The 21,662-nt window shown below is 40.1% G+C and overlaps 1 protein-coding gene across 2 annotated transcripts in view; it reads right to left on the reverse strand.

Moving 5' to 3' along the window:
- Nucleotides 1-21,662, reverse strand: part of LOC126262811 (uncharacterized) — a 124,760-nt gene that overhangs the window by 41,522 nt on the left and 61,576 nt on the right. For both annotated transcript variants that reach the window (XM_049959655.1, XM_049959656.1), the window contains exon 3: nucleotides 10,408-10,475. In XM_049959655.1, coding sequence (XP_049815612.1) covers nucleotides 10,408-10,475 — 68 coding nt within the window. The remainder of the gene's footprint in view (nucleotides 1-10,407; nucleotides 10,476-21,662) is intronic.

Raw genomic sequence — 21,662 nt, forward strand, 5'->3', positions numbered from 1 at the left:
CTTGTATAGCTATTCTTTATATTCCATCTTTTAGCTTTCTCTTATATTTTCTTGACAGATTTATAGACATGTATGTTTCTACAGCCTTGCATTTCTTTTCTAGCCTTACTACTTTTCCTTCTTGGACTTCCTATCAATCTCATTTTTTTATGTCTGCATTCCCCTTTGACAGCTGCATTTTTGTATTTTCTCCTCTTGTCAACTAAATTCATTGTCTCATATGTTATATAAAGATTTCTACTGGGCATTGTCTGTTTGCCCACTTGGTACTCAATGACCAGTCAAAATCTTCAGACAGTATCACATCTGCCATCTTATATTCATCTTGAGGGAATATAGAATAGTTGTAGGTAAACAACTAGAATTCTCTCAGATACAGATTTAGTCACACTTAGCTTCTACACAGATACAAGTCCGGAGGCTAACTGCCGTTAGCGTCCAACATCCTGCCCAAAGCCCTCTCCTCAAAGATAGTACGCTTACGCACTCTACAAATATCAATATTTATGGCGCTCAACGTCACATAGCCCCCCCCCCCCCCCAACCCCCGATGCGTGTATGGAGTATGTGGGGGGGGGGGGGGTGAGAAGTTAAGAAGGTAACGTACAGTTTCTGCGTCAGGCGGAAGCGGTCGACTGGTAGGAGACCGGGGGGTGAAACCCAGTACGTCGACGGCAAAGTCTGCAAGCGACGCCGGCGGCTGAAGACGATGTCCCGTCCTGGAGTGGAGGTGTAGCACTTCGTCAGCCGGCAGGCAGAGAATCACCTTGCCAGAAGGCCTAACAAAGGCATGCAAATTGCCACACGCAGCACTTCTGCTCAATTTAAAGCGGCACACCACATGAGATTCTGCACTTCCTCCCTCAATATTGTTACACACGAGTACCACACACACCGTATCGCCATCTACGACAACAGATAATTTATGTATGTCATCAGGGTGCACATGTGTTGTGAATTCTTGGGTGGCACCTGTACGAGCAATGGTAGGGAGGCAGGGAGGTGTGGGAAAGCCATGGCAGGGGGAAGCATCTGCTAAGAGGGGGGTGGCAGGTGCACTGGACTGCACAGGAGGCAACCTCGGGCGACCAGCTGACAGACGAGGGAGCGTGACCGAAGGCAACAAGGAGCCAGCGTGGATTGAACGGCGTGACAAAGAGCTGTCACACGAAGATGGTAACACAATGGTAGAATCTGAGTGGTTGGCAGTTCGACTGCGAGGGCTGTGAGGAGTGAAGCCCCGAAAAGATTGGCCACTCGAATTAGATGAATGCGGAGAAGGAGCAGTGCTCGGCAGAGAAGCACGCTGTGGAGAATCAATACCCGAATGCATGGTATGGGAAGATGGATGGCCGCTCGAAGCAGGAGTGGGAGAAATAGGGGCAGAATCAGGGAGGTTCACCTGAGGCTCAATGAAAGCTGGTTTCACTCGGTTGAGTGAGACCGTGGTTACAGAGTCTTTTATGAGGAGATCCATGTTATTCTCAGAGCGTTTGACGACCTTGTAAGGACCTGTGTAGGGCGACTGAAGTGGGGCTTTGACTGAGTCGTCTCTGAGAAACACATACTCACAAGAGTCTAGTGTGCGCGGTACGTACACGTGCGGAGGTGTATGAGCAGCCGGAGGTGGCGGCTGAATTTTGCTGCAGTGCAAGTGCACCCACTCGAGAAGTGAAGGGAGTTCAGAGGGCCGTGGAAGTGGGGTGGGAGTGACTAATTCTCCAGGCAAAACCAGAAGTTGGCCATACACAAACTCAGCTACGGAACCCTTGAGGTCTTCCTTGAAAGTCGCATGAAGGCCAAGAAGCACAAAGGGCAGTGCCTGTGTCCATAGTGAGTCATGGCAACGCAGGGCAGACTTTAAGGTGTGATGCCATCGCTCGACAAGCCCATTGCTTTGGGGGTGGTATGCAGAAGTATGAATTTTGACAATACCACACATTTTACATAAGTCAGAGAAAACTGAAGACTCGAATTGTCGCCGCTGGTCAGTGGTGAGGTAAACAGGTGAGCCAAATCTAGAGATCCACGAATCTAAGAATGCTCGACTTACTGTCTCAGAGGTAATGTTTGGAATAGGCACAGCCTCAGCCCACCGAGTCATCCTGTCAATAGCTGTAAACAAGTAACGGAAACCCTCGGAGGGGGGCAAAGGGCCTACGAGGTCAACATGAACATGGTGAAACCGGCCTGGTGGTTGGGAAAAACAGCCAAGGGGTGGGGAAGTGTGCCTGGAAACTTTGTTCTGTTGACACAACATGCATGCCCTTGCCCAAGACTGACAGTCGTGGCGCATGTCTCTCCAGACAAACCGTTCAGCTACCAGACGGGTGGAAGCTTTGACACTGGGGTGTGCTAATGTGTGTAGTTTGTCAAAGACCTGGCATTGAAGGGGCTTAGGAATGAATGGCCGTAATGTACCAGTCGATTCATCACACCACACTAAGTCAGATATGCCAGGGAAAGTAGAGCGTACCGGTTGGAGAGAGGAGCTGTGGTCCAAAATTAACTGCATGGTATCGGGGTCTGCCGATTGCAACCGAGGTAGGTCCGTTAAGTCAATTAAGGTTGTGACAGCACCAACACGCGAGAGAAAAATCAGCGACTACATTGTCCGCTCCTCGGATGTAGCGAATGCCATTTGTAAATTGCAAGATGTAATCAATGTGACGAAAGCGTCGTGGGGGCGGATCAGCCGCAGGATTTTTTATGGCTGGAACCAACGGCTTGTGATCAGGGAGCACATAGAAATCTCGTCCCTCAACATCAGTTCTGAAGTGTCTTATGGCCTCGTAAACTGCAAGTAATTCTCTGTCGAATGCTGAGTATTTCTTCTGCGTGTTGTTTAGCTTTTTTGAGAAAAACTGCAGGGGGGGGGGTCGTAACATCGTTGTATGTCTGACTCAGTACTGCGCCGATAGCATTGTCACTAGCATCAGTAGTGATAAACATTGTGGCGTCCGCACGTGGGTGAGCAATAGTGACAATGCTATCGGCGCAGTACTGAGTCAGACATACAACGATGTTACGGCCACCCTGCAGTTTTTCTCAAAAAAGCTAAACACTGCGCAGAAGAAATACTCAGCATTCGACAGAGAATTACTTGCAGTTTACGACGCCATAAGACAATTCAGAACTGATGTTGAGGGACAAGATTTCTATGTGCTCACTGATCACAAGCCGTTGGTTCCTGCCATAAAAAATCCTGCGGCAGACTAGCCGGTGCGGAAGGATACACACGGGGCGAGAACTGATTCGAGTTTGAATTTACTACTGGATTTTCCAAAGTAGCAAAACCTCGCTCAACGCCATGAACTGTATTGAATTGTGCATTCGACACAGGAGTAGGAATGTTCTGACCAACACTCTGTGGAGAACACGTGGGAAGGTCTAGGCTAACAAAGCCAGAGTCCACGACCGTTGGCGGTTGGAAGAAACTGGTGGCACTCGATGAATTCCACTGCATGTTCTGGCTGAAGGATTCCGAAGATTCTTGCGGCATGTCCACTACGACGGCAGGAGTGCTGGAGAGATGTTGCTGAAATCCGGGTGGCGGTGAGTGCTGAAAGGCCATTGTCTGGAGCTGAACAAAGGCCCTCGCGATCGCAGAGAAACCCGACGCGGTAGGCGCGTAAATAACCTTCGGGCGGTAACTCGGACGCGTATTACACAAAAAACGGGGTCACCAGTGAGGGAATATAGAATAGTTGTAGGTAAACAACTAGAATTCTCTCAGATACAGATTTATTCACACTTAGCTTCTACACAGATACAAGTCCGGAGGCTAACTGCCGTTAGCGTCCAACATCCTGCCCGAAGCCCTCTCCTCAAAGATAACACACTTAAGCACTCTACAAATATCGATATTTATGGTGCTCTACGCCACAATCTATTTCCTCTTCTCTTGGCATAATATTGTCTTGATGTTCATTGCCTGTATATTCCTTTCTTTGTTCAGTACTAGCTTTCCATCTGAGTTTTAATGGCAGAAGATTAGGGTGGCAATCATTAAAACAAAGACATTCTTCATTGGGCGAGATCTTTTCATGACATTTCAATTGCCAGCTTTCTCCTCTGAATAAGAAAATATTTTTTTGATTGGCACCTACATAGGGAGGAATGGACATCACAATAAATAAGAGAACTCAGAGCTTGCATGGAAAGATTTAGCTCTTCATTTTTCCAACGTGCTATTCAAGAGTGGAACAAATGCGAAAGAGTCTGAAAGTTGTCCTATGAATGCTCTGCCAACCACTTCAATGTTAATTTCAGAGTAGTCATGTAGATGTAGATGTAGAGTTCTTAATATTCATAAGGCTGTTTCTCTTTCCCCAAAAGTTTCTACAGACAGCTCTACATCTCTCCTTGAGCCATATCCACTTTCCCATTTTGCGCTTCCTGTCAATCTAGTTTTTTAGAAGTATATTTTCCCTTTTGCCTGCTTCACTTCCTGAATTTTTATATTTTCCTCTTTTCTTCAGTTCAATTGAATTCTACATCTACATTTATACTCTGCAAACCACTGCAAAGTGCACGGCAGACTGTACTTCCCATTGTATCACATATTACCACTTCTTTCCATTCCATTTATGTATGGAGCAAGGGAAAAATGACTGTTAAAATGAAGTGTGTGTTGTAATTAATCTAATTTTGTTTTCATGATCCCTACTGGAGCAATATGTTGGGGGTTGTAGCATATTCCTACAGCCATCATTTACAGCTGGGTCTTGAAGCTTTGTATGTAGTCTTTTTCGGGATAGTTTGTGACTGTTTTCAAGTGTCTGCTAATTCAATTCTTTCAGCATCTCTATGAGACTCTGTCACTTTGTGACACCTTCAACAATTTGTGCCATCGTTCCTCATATACATTAAATATCCCCTGCTAGTCCTATTTGGAATGGGTCCCACACACTTGAGCAGTATTCTAGGATGCATCATACAAGTGATTTGTAAGCACTCTCCTTTAGAGACTGATTGAATTTCCATAGAATTCTACCAATAAATCAAAGTCTGCCACCTGCTTTACCTAGAGCTGAGTCTATGTGAGCGTTCAATTTCAAAGCTCTACGATGTCTCATATCTAGTTATTTGTAGGAGTTGACTGATTTCAGGTGTGAGTCACTGATACTGTAGTCATAGGATACTGTTGTTGTTGTTGTTGTTGTCTTCAGTCTGAAGACTGGCTTGACCCAGCTCTTCATGGTACTCTATTTTGTGTATGCCTCTTCATCTCTGAATAACTACTACAACCTATATCCTTCTGAATCTGTTTACCGTATTTACTCGAATCTAAGCCGCACTTTTTTTCCAGTTTTTGTAATCCAAAAAACTGCCTGCGGCTTAGAATCGAGAGCAAAGCAAGCGGAAGTTCTGAAAAATGTTGGTGGGTGCCGCCACAACTAACTTATGCCGTCGAAAATATGTAGCGCTACACAGGCATGCTTTGTAGGCACAAAGATAAATACTGGCACTAAATACTCGGCGTCAGTAAATAATTTAAAAAAAAAAAAAAAAAAAGAGCTTTTTTTCTCCGCCCCATGTTTCGACCACTGCACTTTCATACATTATCCAACGAAGTAAATACAAATTCCGTATTGTTCATCTTCGAATGTAGCAGCATTTCAATGTACTATGAAAATCCGACTGGCAAGACTGTTTGGGATGTTTGTCAATATAGCCAACTCTACGTTCTGAATTTTTTCCTACCTGTGAGAAGAGATGGTTGCTAATAGGAACTTCTATGAATTGTGAATCACATGCAGTATTTTCTTCACCATAAGAATATAAACATTTTGCCATGTATTGTTATATGTTTGCTGCTCTCTCATTTAAATCCTGTCTGCCTAATAAACTACGAAACTAGAGTGAGACAACAGCAAACGTGGAAGAATATACATATCATGTCATGTTTATATTCGTATTATTCTTATGCCTAATAGTGATACAGTCAGAAATGAAGCACAGCAATTGACTAGATTTATAAATCTAAGATGACTCTAATTTCTGTGCAGAATGTAATGAATAGAGAGGTGTCTGCAAAGATTTTCAAACGGAGAAAAATTTTCGCTAAACCCTCGTTCAGAACATTTTCTATCATACGCAGTGTATTATTTGGTTCTTGTTGATCATTATCAAAGAAAGCAGCAGTGTAAGTAACAACAAATTGCAGTCTCTTGCCATTGTCTCGCTAATGAGACGATTCCTCTCTTTTTTTAAAATTGTAAACGGCGGTAGTGCGCACAAAAGCAAGCCATGCCGCGAGCCGTGACAGGCTGTAAACACGCACTATCAGAATGCGACAAACAATGCATGACACAGTACAGTAATGCATTTTCAGCTTAGAGTGACGTAAACACCTATAACAAAGAAAACGGCGCTCATCAGATCAAAGAAAAGTAAGCAATCAATGCAAACCAGACGAAGCAAGTGAAAAAGGAAGGGTACCCATACAAATACGGACGGAGCGCCTGACGCATAGCAATGGCTACCTAGTAAAGCTTAACTGCTAAGGTTACAACTCGAACCAAACTACTGTAGCTGTATCCTCATTCATTCAACCTAAATTGTGTCTCATATTACAATGGACCAACTTTGTTTCGATTTGGAGATGCGGCCTAAAACTTTTCTCTCCTCTTGAATTTAGAGTCTCAAATTTCAGGTGCAGCTTAGATTCGGGAAAATTTTTTTTCCTTGATTTTGAGTCTCATTTTTCAGGTGCGGCTTAGAATCGAGTGTGGCTTAGATTCGAGTAAATACGGTACTGTATTTATCTCCTGGTCTCCCTTTATGATTTTTACTTTCCAACATTTCCCCCCAAATACTAAATTGGTGATCCTTCTCAGAATGTGCCCTATCAACCGATCCCTTCTTTTAGTCAAGTTGTGCCACAGATTTCTTGTCTCCCGAGTTCCATTCAGTACCTCCTCATTATGCGATCTACCCATCTATCTTAGAAATTATACTGTAGCACCAAATTTCAAAATCCTCTGTTCTTTTCTTGTGTGGACTGTTTATCATCCATGTTTCATTTCCATACCTGTCTACACTCAATACAAATACCTTCAGAAAAGACTTTCTAACACTTGACTCCATAATCAATGTAAACAAATTTTTCTTCATCAGAAATGCTTTTCTTGCCACTGTCAGTCTATATTTTATATCCTCTCTACTTTGACCATCATCAGTTATTTTGCTGGCTAAATAACAAAACTCATCTACTACTTTTAGAGTCTCATTTCGTAATCTAATTCAATCATCATCACCTGATTTAATTTGATTACATTCCATTATTAGTGTTTTGCTTTAGTGTACGTTCATCTTATACGCTCCTTTCAAGACGCTGTCCATCCTTTGCAGCTGTTGTTCCAACTCCTTTGCTGTCTCTGACAGAATTTCAAAGTCATTGGCAAACCTCAAAGTTTTTATTTCTTCTCCCTCAACTTAAATTCCTACTCCAAATTTTTCTTTGGTTTCTTAACTGCTTGCTCAATGTATCAATTGAATAACAATGGGGATAGGCTACAACCCTGTCTCACTCCCTTATCAACCACTGCTTTCGTTTTGTGCCCCTCAACTCTGCTTCTGAAATAGTTGAATGTACTACAGTGTGAGTGTGGGCGTAGTGTCTATCTTGCTTATGATGATGTGTTCAATGTGTTGTTCACAGTGACTTACCCACATTCCTGTTTTCTTATACGTTATCTAACTTACTTCTGCATTACTCCTACTTGATTTCTTATTTATAATCCTGTATTTACCTGACCAAAATTCCTGTTCCTCCTGCCACACAACTTCACTAATGCTCATTATATCTACATTCAACCTATCCATTTCCCTTCTAAAATTTTCTAACCTACCTAACCAATTATGTGATCTAACATTCCATACTCTTACCTGTAGAGTGCCAATTTTGTTTCCCCTGATGACAACATCTGCCTGAGTAGTCCCTGCCTGCAGATCTGAATGCAGGACTATTTTACCTCCAAAATGTTTTACCCAAGAAGTTACCCTCATCATTTAACCATAAAGTAGAGCTGCATTCCCATGAGGAAAAATTATGGCTTTAGTTTCCTCCCATTTTCAGCTGTTCACAGTAAGGATACTATGTTTTTTCATTCTCTGAAGTGCATAGTTTTATGTTTTTGGACATTTAAAGCATGGAGGCAATCATGCATGACTCTGAATCATGTTAAAGTCTGATGGAATATTTGTACAGCTGCTTTCAGACAGTACTTTATTATAGATACATTTAACATCTGCAAAAAAAGCCTGAGGTTACTATTAGTGTAGTGGACTGGCCAGACAGCCAATCCACTATGACCGGTAGCCGAAAGGCACGCGTTTAAGCTCACGCAGGCTGGCGTGAGGTCTGGAACATTACAAGGAAATTAGAACTTAGAAAAACGGACGCAGTTGCTGTAATACTTAACTTTAATCCATAATTGTAGAACATCGGTCTGACTGTACATGCATCCCACGATAAATCACAATCTCAATACAAACTGGTAATGGCGCCTTGCTAGGTCGTAGCAAATGACGTAGCTGAAGGCTATGCTAACTATCGTGTCGGCAAATGAGAGTGTAGTTTGTTAGTGTAGCATCGCTAACAAAGTCGGCTGTACAACTGGGGCGAGTGCTAGGAAGTCTCTCTAGACCTGCCGTGTGGTGGCGCTCGGTCTGCAATTACTAACAGTGGCGACACGCGGGTCCGACGTATACTAGCGGACCGCGGCCGATTTAAAGGCTACCACCTAGCAAGTGTGGTGTCTGGCGGTGACACCACAATTAGTATTGTGTGTAAGATCACTAATGCACAACATGAACAGTAAGGGTCCCAACACACTTCCCTGGGGCACATCCATTGTTACTTCTACATCTGTCAATAACTATCCACCCAAAATAACATGCTGCATCCTCTCTAGCAAAAAATCCTCAATCCAGTCACAAATTCCACTTTATTTCCCACAAAACAGCACTTTTGATAAGAAGCATAGATGTGGCACTGCCACTAACTAACTGTCTGGATTCATGGTTGCCAGGATGTCATGTGAGAAAAGGACAAGTTGGGTTTCACATGATTAGTGTTTTTTTGGAATCCATGCTGATTGGAATGGAGGTCATTCTGTTCAAGACACCTCATTATGTTTGAGCTCAGAATGTGTTCTAAGAGTTGGAAAAAATGCACATAAATGATTTTGGATGGTAATTCTGTGGACCACTTCCACTACCCATTTTGTAGAAGGCTGTGGCCTGTGCTTTTTTTCCAACTACTAAGCATAATTTTTTGTTCAAGGGATCTATGGTAGACTACAGTTAAAAGAGAAGCTAACTTGGCCAAAAATTTTGTATAATGTCTGGTAGAGCTACACTGAATTTTAGTGATTTCAGCACATTCTCAACACTCCTGACACAAATATTTAAGCCACTCATCTCTGCAGGGGTGTGAGAGCTAAACTGGTGTAATACCCCTGGATTTTCATTTTGTAAAGGAACATTTGGAAGCTGAGTTCAGCATTTCTACTTTTGCTTTGCTACCCTCAGTTTCAGTTCTTGCCTCATCCATGAGTGTCTGGACACTAACTTTGGTATCACTAACAGCTTCTACGCTTGACCAGAATTTATTTGGATTTTGAGAAATATCCTTTAATAATATCCTGCTAAGTAGTATTTGAAGGCTTCACACATTACCCTCTTGAAAGTCAACTCCTTCAGCATTTCTTTGTCTATAGCCTTTTGCTTTGTTTTGCACCAATTATGCAGTAGTCTTTGTTTCAAGGCGGTACCAGCATCATGTCTCCCCTGTATCCTTTCTTCCATGAGTGCTAGTTGCAAAATGTATGCAGGAGAACTGTGATGTCTGGAAGGCAGGAAATGTGATAATATGAAGGCAAGTTGTTAGCCATGCTTGGATAGCTCAGTCAGTAAAGCACTTGCTAGTGAAAAACAAAGGTATCAGGTGGGAGTCCCATTCCAGCAAACAGTTTTAAGCTGCCAGGAAATTTCAAATCCATGCACACTCTGCTGCAGAGAAAATAGTCATTCTGAAATAGTCAAATGTTAAAAATTCCACTGCTGATGTTTGGATAGGACTTTCTGATGATATATTATGGAGTGCAGCTGGAGAGTAGTATGCAGGAATAAGCTCACGAAAATTATTATAGTGTACACATCTTGTGTTAATTGTTCGCAAAAATTATTAGAGTGTACACATCTTGTGTTAACTCAGTCAAATGGAAATGTTTAATGGAATAAAAGCTAAAGCAGTTTTATTTTTTATGCCTTATGATTTTTCACAAAACATGTTCTCAATCATCCATTGATATAATAGTTCCATTTTCCCAGGTTTCAAATCTTTCCAGTGCACAGTTATGTAATGTCAGTAATACACAAATGATGCACAATACATACCTTGGAACTTCAAGAAATGGTTTCTCTGGATTCTTCTTCTTCTGAAATGCCAGCAGCTTTGCCATAACCTATGTTCAAAATGAAGATCACGTAAAATTAGTAAGATCAGTTACATCATACCAACTCCATTTTCTAAACAAAATGAGTGTTTGGTGTTGGCTGAAGGTCCTTGAAATATATGCATAAACAAAATGCAGCAGAGAGCTGTGGAAAAAATAAGTAGTAAAGTGTGTGGTGTGAAAATGCAGCAGAGAGTTATGGGTTCACTTTGAATTACATTGTTTGGCACTGAGAGGTTATAGTTATTCCCAAAAAGTATCCGCAGTTGGAAATATCAGCAATTATCTTACCTGTGGGCTAGTCATGGCAATCAGTGTTCAAACAAATGATTGTCACCAGAATCACAGGACAAAATAGGTACATACCTCAAACTGCTCTTTTTGTTGCTGCTAATAACTTTTGGATACATCTCATACAATAATTTTAAAACAATGGAAAACAATGGATATCTTGTTGCCATTTCTGTGTAGCATTTAGCTTTTAAAATGCATTATTTCTTTATTCTATGGTACAAAATATTAATTACTATCATTACAGAGGTCGAGTTTACATGTTTTAGATGACTTGCAAGAGTCAGTTTTCATCCAAAGGTCTTTGACTGGACTGCAGAAGTACATTGTTTTGAAAGATTTATGACCTGCAGACATACAATGATCAAAAAGAATGCTTAAAAGATCATACTCATGCTGCTTTAATCAGGAGATGACATTGGAAATATGAAGCAGTGGCAGACAGCCAAAAACAGAGAATATTGAGGTATATGGTACCAACATCTGCTACTTGTGAAGTACAGATATGTCTTAAGACATTTTGTCAAGCCCTCAGTGTCACTAAGAGAAGAGTACAAACCCTTCAGCAAAAAATCATGTTGGGAGCATGGATGTGTGTGACAAATGACATGGCAGTCAATCAAAAAGAGCTGCACAATGGAAGGAAACAAATTAAGGAGTATATCTCTTCCAGCCTCTCTCGAGAAAGTCATTATTTGAGACGCAACAATCCCAATAAAATTTACCTTTAACCAGTTTTAAACATCACAAAATTGTGTCAGTGATTCAAAGAAAAGACCTGTTTCTCGTCGGTGGTTTCATGAAATATTCAACGGGGAATTCAATCTTTCTTTTGCCTAGCCAAAGTCAGATACATGCTCTGTTTGTAACTCCAAATGCACTAATTTAAGAGTCAGTAAGAACTCTGTGCTTAGAAATGTCATTAAGAAATCGTTAGAACTTCATCAATGCCAGGCAGAAGCTTCTCAAAGCTGCATGTTGAGTGATAGGATAATGCAAAACATCCTAATATAAGCATCAGCATACTCTCATTGATTTACACCAACTGATGTATATACCCACTCTAACACATTCACAAATGTATTATAGCACAAAACTAGCATGTATGAACTTGGGTACTCATTTAGAAGATGATAACAGGGTCTACATAAAACTGTGAAATGAATCTGAAGGAGATCTTGGTTCTAATGAAGTAGCTGACATTGTATTTGACTTTATCATGAAAGGCCTAAATACTAACAAAATAAGCTTGTGTTATGGTGCAACAACTGTAGTGATCAAAATAAAAACCAATTTCTTTTGGGAATGTTTCTAACTGTAGTTCCAAAAGGAAGATTAGATGAAATTGTAATGAAATTTCTTATTTCTGGTCATACCTGCCCGTCAAGAGACAGAAATTTTAATTAGACTGAGAAGGTTGAAAGGTGTTCCAATCCTTTGACAAGAAGACAACTAGTGGAAATTATAGGCACTGCAGAGATCAAAGACCTAAGAAATGAGTTTTTCGATTGGTGAAGTATTTCTAAAGCCTTCAACACCAAAAAATCTATATGTAAGTGAATTGATGATGATAATGGTATCAGAACGGATGTCTGGTGCAGTAGACATGAAAATAGTGTACTCTGAAGTGAATCCATGCACACTGATCAACATTTTGCAGACAGACAAACCCATGAATGACTTTAAAAATCTTAGTGATGAATTTGAGGAAACGCTAATTCCACTGTCACAGGAGAAGAATGACGTCAAAGCCATGCTTCCTTACTTAAAATGAGATGCTTTCTTTGAAGAACTACTGACTAACCATTGACCTACGTGTTAAAAAACTTATTCAGTTTTGAACAAGTACTTTGAATTGGTGCTTTGCTTATATTCAGTGCTTATACCTTTACAGTGTTATTATGAACAAATCTGTTTAATTGTCTTTAAGATAGTGTGTTTCCTTTCAACAATCAAGTTTGATTATGGTTTAATGTGTTATATTCTACTCACTAATCTCAGTCTCAAGTGCAACTTCATTTGGACTTATAACATTCTGACTTGCACAATAATAGGTACTTACGACATTTTGGTAAAAATAGAAGTTACTATATCTTTAATTTTTGGTGTTACATCGGATAAAAATTGTTTCAAGTTATTTATCTCACAATGATGTTCCTTGCCTTCCAGTTTTTGGAAAATTATTTCTTTCTCCTGTAAATTTTACTTCATGGTACTTTCAATGTAATGGTTTGGCACACTTCAAGCAAACATCAAGAGCTATGGGCTACTTTACATCTGTATTGTACATTTTTAAAAAGAAAAAAGTTGTTGTTTTTTTAGAAGACACCTAAATGGTGTCCCAGAAATGTTGTGACAAACTTTAGGTTATTGTAGAAGGTGTCCTGAGGAACAAATTGAGGATAGGAAATCATGTCTGAAAATGTCATCCAATGACACTGCACAGTACTTATGTTATAGATGCCAGAGCCTGTCCAAGACCACCCCTTTGGCAGAAAAGGAGACTTTGTAATCTGACAGATCGTAGATGGGACATCTCGCAATGTCGATTGTTATTCAGTGATTTGCAACTGAGTGCCTCAATTGCAGCGGAGAAGATAGTGCTATATGCTGTGTAGAAAGGCCTTGTCTCCTATGAATGTGGTGCTCTGTTGTCTTGGTGGGTGATGGTTTCGGGCTTCGGTTTCTATCCCCAGTTTATTTTTCACCTGGAACCCTCTGAAGTCTCCAGTGTTTTTTGGTGCGCACGAAAAAAATAAACTGCAGATGGGAAAGTGTCCTAAACTGTCATCCACCAAGACAACAGAACATTGCATTCATAGGGGTCAAGGCCTGACTATGCAGAAGCTAGGTTACCTTCACCACTGGTGATCACGGCAATCAGTTATGATCAGCGAGTAGCAAACAGCAATGCGAGATGTTCCGCCTATGGCCAATCAGCGTGCAAAATCATATTTACTGTCAAAGGTGTGGGCCAGAGGCCAGAACCAGTGCCTGTAAGTTCAATGCTCTGTAGCACCATTGGATGAAATTTCTGGACACAGGTTCCTACCCCCAATTTTTTCCACAAGAAACCCTCTCCAACTCCTCTAAGTTGTTGTAATATTTCTGAGACACCCTGCATAAAATATAAAACAATAAAATATTACTAATATATTCCAGCCCTACACTGTGAATTGCTACTTGCAAATCATTGAAAGTGTTGTAACTTTTTATGCTTTTTTGTCTCCTCTTTGGCATCATATCATGTTTTCTAGTAATTTGGCAAGTTTTTGTGTAGCTCTGACTAAAGAGACATTGTCACAAAGTTTGAGCTTGTTGATTATCATTATAATACTCTCATGCCCATAAGTTAAAGGATCTTCAACATTCACAAAACTCTATCATAGCAACACTGTAGTGCCTAATCTTTGATATGACAATACAAAGGCTTATGTCATATAGCACACCAATAATAGGGTACTTCATGTGCTTGCAGTTTCCTGTGTGGACAGGCATCTTGGTTATAATAGTTCTGACCATGTCTAGCTCGTGTTGGGTACACAGTATTCAACTTGTAGGGAAGATGGTTCTCACAGTGAACACGCCCTAAAAGAGATCTCTCAAGTTTTCTCGGCATGATTGTTAATAGTGTGCTTTCAGGTGTTCAGCTGTGCTGATGATTCCATTCTTCTGAACAATATTTTGACAACTGACCAGGGTACATTTGCATGCATGGTACCTAAACTGCAGCCCAAGGGTCCACACCACAAAAATTTGAAAGTGTCTTTGTTTCAGTAGGTGTAGTGTGGGCCCTTGCAAAAGACATAGACCTAATTATTTTGTATGGGCTTATTCAGCTGATTTTTTCAGTGGACAACTGATATGAATTAAATTAGCATTCACTTCTCAAACCCCTCACTCCCTCATCTCAAATTACCAGCACTCAGCAGTCAGATGCATAATACTTCAATGGGGAAATCTGGCAAGACTTTTAAAAGAAATGTTATACATTTTTGGCAGTGTGAAGTGGGTTTGATTTCTTGGAAAGTCGATTTAATCCATACCTCATTTCATCCACACCAGAATCTGTGAACAGATCTGGATTCTTGAGCTAACTGAAGCTGAGCAATGCAACTTTCATGTAATTTTATTTGTTAACAAGATATTGTGGCAAAGTATTGTATTTTAATTTCATACAAGAAAATTTTGCCTTGTTGTTACATTCCGTTTGATATCCTGCATTTGTAACAAACATGTTTACTTCTAGTTCTAATATATTACACAGGCTGATAAAGAGTGAAGCACCCAGAAGTCAATGTTGGATGTAAATGTAACATTGTGCACGTACAGACCACCAATGGGTATATAGATGATTAGAGTCGCAATTCTCTGCAACAGGAAGAATGGTTACCACATTGTATTTGTGTTGTTCATGTTTAGCGTTGTTACCAGCCTGGTCGTGTATGTAAGGTACATGAGCAGTGTCAGATGTTGAGCGATCACTGTGAAGGACACATTAGAGACAGTGTTATCAGCTTGTGACAGAGTTGGAAATAGGCATCATTCCAATTCTGCCAGCAGTTGGCCAGCTGATCATATTGTACAATATCCAGGTCTGTTGACCTTTGGATGTGACAGCATCCTGATGTTGGACTGCATAGGAATGTGAAAGCAAGGATACTTGTCGTCAAGTTTCCAGTCGACCACATCTGACCACCACAAAGGAGGACTGTCCTATTGTGCATGAAGCACATTGCAATCCCTTCATAGCTGTGTCTGGTATCCGAGAACAAGTAATTGACTCCCTGCAACATTCTGTGTCATCCTGCACCATTGGTCAGAGACTAGCAGCAGATGGACTAGGAATGCATAGGCATTAACACCACAAGACAAATGTCTGCATTGTTGCTGTGGCTGGAATGGAGACATGGTGCATGGCCTGTTGATAAATGGCATCAAATTGTGTTCAGCAGCGATGAATTGTAGTTCTTCACTACCCTGGACTACCATCGTCAGTGAGTATAGCAGTGACCTGTGGAGAGCTCTCATTCTTCCATTGTTTGGGGAGGCACAACAGTATTACTCGTTGTGTTGTGGTATGGAAAGCCATCGAGTATGACTTCAGGTCATGGTTGGTCGTGACGAAGGGAACTATGATGGTGCAATAGTATGTCATGGACACCCTGTGCCTGCATGTGTTACCTCTCATGTGCCTGTATTATGTTACCATTTTTCAACAGCACAACGCTCGTTCACACAACACATGGTTATATGAACTGTCTAAGTGTTGTTGAGATGCTCCCATGACCAGCAAGATCTCGAGATCTGTCCCCAATAGAACATGTGTGGTAACAGCTCGGATGTCAATTCTGACTCAGTGTCAGTTTCAAGACACCCTTCCCAACCAAATCAGTGCATTCACCAGGCCAAATGGGGTGCAATGTCATACTGATAAGTGAACTGAAATTGCCACGTTCTTTGTAAATGTGACTCAATTTCATAGTCACTGAAATAATGTCACATAACCTCTCAGCCCATGAAGTTTCATTTCATCTCCTCCTCACCTTGTGGGTGCCTCACTTCTTTCATCAGGCAGTGTACCACATTTTCAAAACTGAAATACTGACTTTTGCATCCTCATAAATCTCAACTTATTGCACTTTAAAAATATATATGGCTATTCATAGCAATGTCAATAAATTTTGTAGAATACCTTAAAAAGTTCCATTCTTTTAATATCATAAATTCATTAAATCATAAACTCTATAAATAAGTTTGATAAAAGTAAATAATAAATCTTAAATACTGGATAATATGCTTTTAATCTGAAAATGCTTTAAAATTCAGTTTTTCCAATTTAGTTGTCACAAAATTTCTCCTGGTAGGACCAGTCTATCAGGTTCAGTCTTATGATCCACAAATCCTACATATGGCCCTATGACTGACCCAGTTGTCCTCTTCAGGTGCTTTGAGCTGTGTTGTTGCACATACTCACTACCTGGACTCCAACCACAATATTAAATAGTGTTGATGTTGTATCACTATTTACAGCTGAATTTGACTCCTGGTCCTTGCTACAGCTTTTGCTGCTCATTCATTTTTTGAGGACCACATTGTTATTCTGTCAAATGCACATTCACCTATCATTTTACAGCTCTTGTTGATGAGGTGACCAATGGGATCTTAATAAACTGAGTGCTGGATCCCATGTCTTCTTAAAATGAAACCTCTGCTCCAGCTTATTAGATTTTCTGACTTCTCTATTTTGTTACACTCCTTACTTGTACTGCACATTCGCCCCACAAAACTGATTTCTTCATGTTTTGTTTAATTACAACACTCAAGGCAGTGCTTGGTGACAGTTTATTTGCTTGGTTGTTTTAGTTTTGTGTGATGTTTATGTTTCTTGCACCTATCCTTGACTGTTCTAAAAGTCTGTCACAAGTAAGGCATGCCACATTCACAAGGCTTTTAGAGAATTAGACCATCATAAACATTAAAAATGAGAATTTTTATCTTTGTTAGTGGAAGTGAAATACAATTAATTCCATGTTTCTGTAGGAGTCTACCTATCTTTCTGGAGTTTTATCCAGTATACAGCAGATAAGCAATTTTATTGACTTTTCTTATATCCAATGTATTTTGCTCATATCAACAATGATTAAGAGTCTTTTTTGTCATGTTAAAGACTGTGTAGGTCTCTGAAACGTGGGGATTACCACATTCCACGAGAATGAGGCATGTCTTATGGGGGGAGGGGGGAGAGCAAGCTATTAGACTAATCGAAGAGAGGTGCAGGAACATAGTGACATACCCAACTAACACAATAAAGCAAGCCAGCTAACATCAAGTGTTGCCTTGTGTGCCATCATGAAATTATATACAATGAGACTAGTGACGGATGTGCTGCAAACACCAAGCTTCTGGGAGAGCATGACTAAGGAGTCCAACAACATAAAAAAAGTAAGAAAACCTAATAAGCTTGGACAGAGATTTGAATTTAAATGAGACTTGGGATCCAGCACTCAGTTTATTAAGATCTCACTGGCCATCTTATCTGTCAAAGCTGGAAAATGCCAAGAGAATGTGCATTTTACAGAATAACTGTGGGCTCCAAAAAACATATGAGCAACAAATGAGCATTAAAAGACATGGCAGCGGCTGGAGTTGAACTTGGCGATAAACAGCAGTGTAACAAAAACAATACTCCACAATCTTGTTGGAGTTGAGGCAGAAAGTACTTATAACCCCAAAGCTAACAGTACCTAGCAAAGAAAACTCTCCCAATTGTCACAATTACCTGTGACTGTAGCTGAAACCATCCTATAAATACATCTTGATTATTTTGTGCACAGATGGATTGATAGCAATTGGAGTCCAAGCAGTCATTGCCAATCGAGTCATGAATGTCACTTGTAACACCATTTCACAGCTATGGAGTGGAATCTTAAAATGAAGAAACATTCAACAGCAAAACATTCAACAACTCAGCATGAGAATAATTATCTCACTTTTATCATCCAAAGTCATTTGACCAGTATAAGGCCTGCTGTAGCTAGGGACCTCATTAAAGCCTTTTGATGACTCGTCCCATCCAACTAAGCTTTATTGGTTTGTAGAGGTTTCCCGGAATGTTCAACGATCAGCGTGCTTTGTTACCCAAACACAAAGGTAGAATCTAGTAGCTTGCCCACTGACTGTATCCAGAAACAGTGAGGCAGTATCCTGTTTATACACAAGTCACAGTTCAGCAATGCGAGTGATTCTCACTATCTGTTAGTTTGGCATGCTGCAGGGGCACATTACCAACTCGTAAATATTGTGGGAAAGGATCTAGCTGGTGGCGCTAGTGTATTAGAGTGGATGAGTATGCACATCACTGGCTATATTCCTTAAAATCACAGTGGAAATTGTCATCAACAAGGACGACATTGTCCAGACTTCAACATCTTTCAGACTTTTGCATGTTCCATGTAGAACTGTTTCATCTGAAGAATTATAACGCATGACCAGCTAGCACTGGTGGAAGGGTACTTACAACATTATGAGTATCACATTCCACAGAGGATAAAGAGATTGAATGAGCACATGAGATAAAATAAATTATTTGGTTAATTATGGGAGACAAACTTTAATTGTGATGAAGAACTGTGATTCAATAGTAGGAACAGGAAGAGGAAGACACAGGAGGATAACATGGACTGGGGAAAAGGTTTGAAATGGAATGCTGCCTGGTAGAATTTTGCAAGGATCTTAATTTAATCATTGCTAAGCACTTGACTCAACATTCATGAAAGAAAGCTGTATACACGGAAGAGACCTGGGCACATTAGAAGGTTTCGGATAGATTACATAGCGGTATGAGAGAGATTCCAGAACATGGTTTTGGACTGACAACTATTACAAGGGCAGATGTGGACTCTGGAGATAATTTATTTGTTACAAACTGCAGATTAAAACTGAAGAAATTGAAGAAAGGTAGCAAATTAAAGAGTAAGCTGAAAGAACCAAAGGTTGTTGGGATTTTCAAAGGGAACATTAGGCAATGACTGACTGCAACAGGAAAGAGAATACAGTAGAAAATGAAAGGGTAGCTTTGACAGATTAAATAATGAAGGTAGCAGAGTATCAAATAGGCAAAAAGATAGGCCCAGTAGGAATTCAGTTTATGATGATTACCTGACATTTTCAGCTGTATTGGGGGCAGTCTCAGAGTCAAAAGATAGTTGTTCTTCTTCTTACAGAAGTCTATTTGCACAGATCACATAAAAATACACAATGATTACTGGTTTTTAGCTAAATTAAATCACCACCTTCAGATCATTTGCATAGGGAGAAAAAATTCTATACAAATGCTCTAAACATGGCAATTTAATTTTGCTGAAACCAGGAATAATTTGTATTTTTACATGATCTGGGTGAATAAACTTCTATAACAAGGACAAAACCATGTATAGAACTCAATTTAACTGAAGAAAAGAGGAAAATATAAAATGCAGCAAGTGAACTACTCAAAAGAAAAGATGCACATCTAAAGTGACAGAAAGTGCAACATGGGAAAACAGAAATGGCTAGAGAAGAAATGTAAAGCCAAAATGAACCTCTACAGAAAAGAGAAGGAGTCCTGTGAACATTAAAAACTCAGACAGAAAGCTAGTACTAAGCAAAGAAAGGAAGGTTGACAAGTGGATGGAATATATAGACGGGCTTTACAAAAGAAATTACCTTCAAGACAATACTGTGGAACAGGAAGCAGGTGAAGATCAAATGGGAGATATGAAACTGTGAGAATAATTTGACAGGGCATTGAAAGAGGTAAGTTGAAACAAGGCATCTGGAGTAGAGGCCATTCCCTCAGAACATATTGCCACAGAACCATTCCACCCGGTACATGCAAGATAGCCGAGCAAGACAAAATACTCTCCGACATCAAGAATTTAATAATTTCAAATCCAAAGAAAGCTGCTGCTGACAGCTGTGAGTACTACAAAATCATCAGCTTAAGAAGTCATGGTTTACAATATACTAACACAAATTGTTTACAGAATAATGCAAACAGAGTATCTGTAGAAGCTGACCTCGGGGAAGATGAGTATGGGTTCTGAGGAAATGCAAGATATGTGAGGCAGTAGTGCACATGTGACTTATCGCACAAGAAAGACTGAAGAAAGGCAAACCTACATTTGTAGCATTTGTAGATTTAGAGATAGCAGTGACAGTGTTGACTTGAATATGTTATTTGAAGTTCTCAAGATAACATTGATAAAATACAGGAAGTAAAAGTTCATTTAAAATTGTTACATAACCCAGACTGCAGTTATAAAGAGTCAAAGTACATGAAAGGAAGGTAGGGGTCGAGAACAGAATGAGATAAGGATGTAGCCTCTCCCCCATTTTATTCAATCTGTACACTGAGCAAGCAGTAAAGGAAACAAAAGAGAACTTTGAAAAGGGAATTACAGTTGAGGAAAAAGAAATTAGAATTTTAAGGTTTACTCATTACATGATAATACTGTCAGAGACAGCAACAGACTTTAAAGGTAAGTTAAACACAACTGATAGTCTTCTAGAAAAGAGGATATATCATGAACATCATCAAAGGTAAAACAAAGCTGATGAAGTTAGTTGAATTTTATCAGGGGTCACTGACAGCTAGATTGGCAGATCAGATACCAAAAGTAGTAGATTAGTGTTGCTATTTAGGAAGCTAAATGACTGATGATGGCCAAAGTAGGGGCGATATAAAATGTAGAGTGTCAATAGCAAAAAGGGTGCTTCTGGAGAGGGAAAAAAAAATACAAAAGTAAGTTCACAGAATAGATTTTCATTCTTTAGTAGAGTGTGCACTGATTTGAAACATCCTGGCAGATTAAAACTGTGTGCCACACTGGGACTTGAATTCAGAACCTTTAACTCATGTGGGCAAAAGATGTACAGATGGAGCTATCTAAGCATGACTCACAATCTACCCTCACAGCCGTTCTTCACAGAAGTTCTCCTATATACCTAGGCTGTGGTTAAGCCATTCCTCTGAAATATTCCTTTTTCCAGGCATGCTAGTCCTGCAAGTTATCCAGGTGAACCGCTTTGGGAAGTCTGAAAAGTGGGAGAGAGCCTCTGACAGCAGAGGTAAAGTTGTGAGGGTGGATCGTGAATCATAGGTGAAGGTTCTGAATTTGAGTTACAGTCTGGAACAAAGTTTTAATATGTCACAAAGTATCATAAAGTTAAATGTCAGTAATTCTTTTCTGAAAACATTTAACTGTAGTGCAGCTTTGTATGGAAGTGAAACACGGACAATTAACAGTGCATACAAGAAGGGAGTTGAAGCTTTTTCAAAGTGGTACTACAGACAAACACTAACAATTAGATGGGTACACCAGATAACTAATGAGAAGGCACTGCATTGAATTGGGGACAAAA

The sequence above is a fragment of the Schistocerca nitens genome, chromosome 6 (assembly GCF_023898315.1).
Source record: "Schistocerca nitens isolate TAMUIC-IGC-003100 chromosome 6, iqSchNite1.1, whole genome shotgun sequence".
In the NCBI taxonomy this organism is placed as follows: domain Eukaryota; kingdom Metazoa; phylum Arthropoda; class Insecta; order Orthoptera; family Acrididae; genus Schistocerca; species Schistocerca nitens.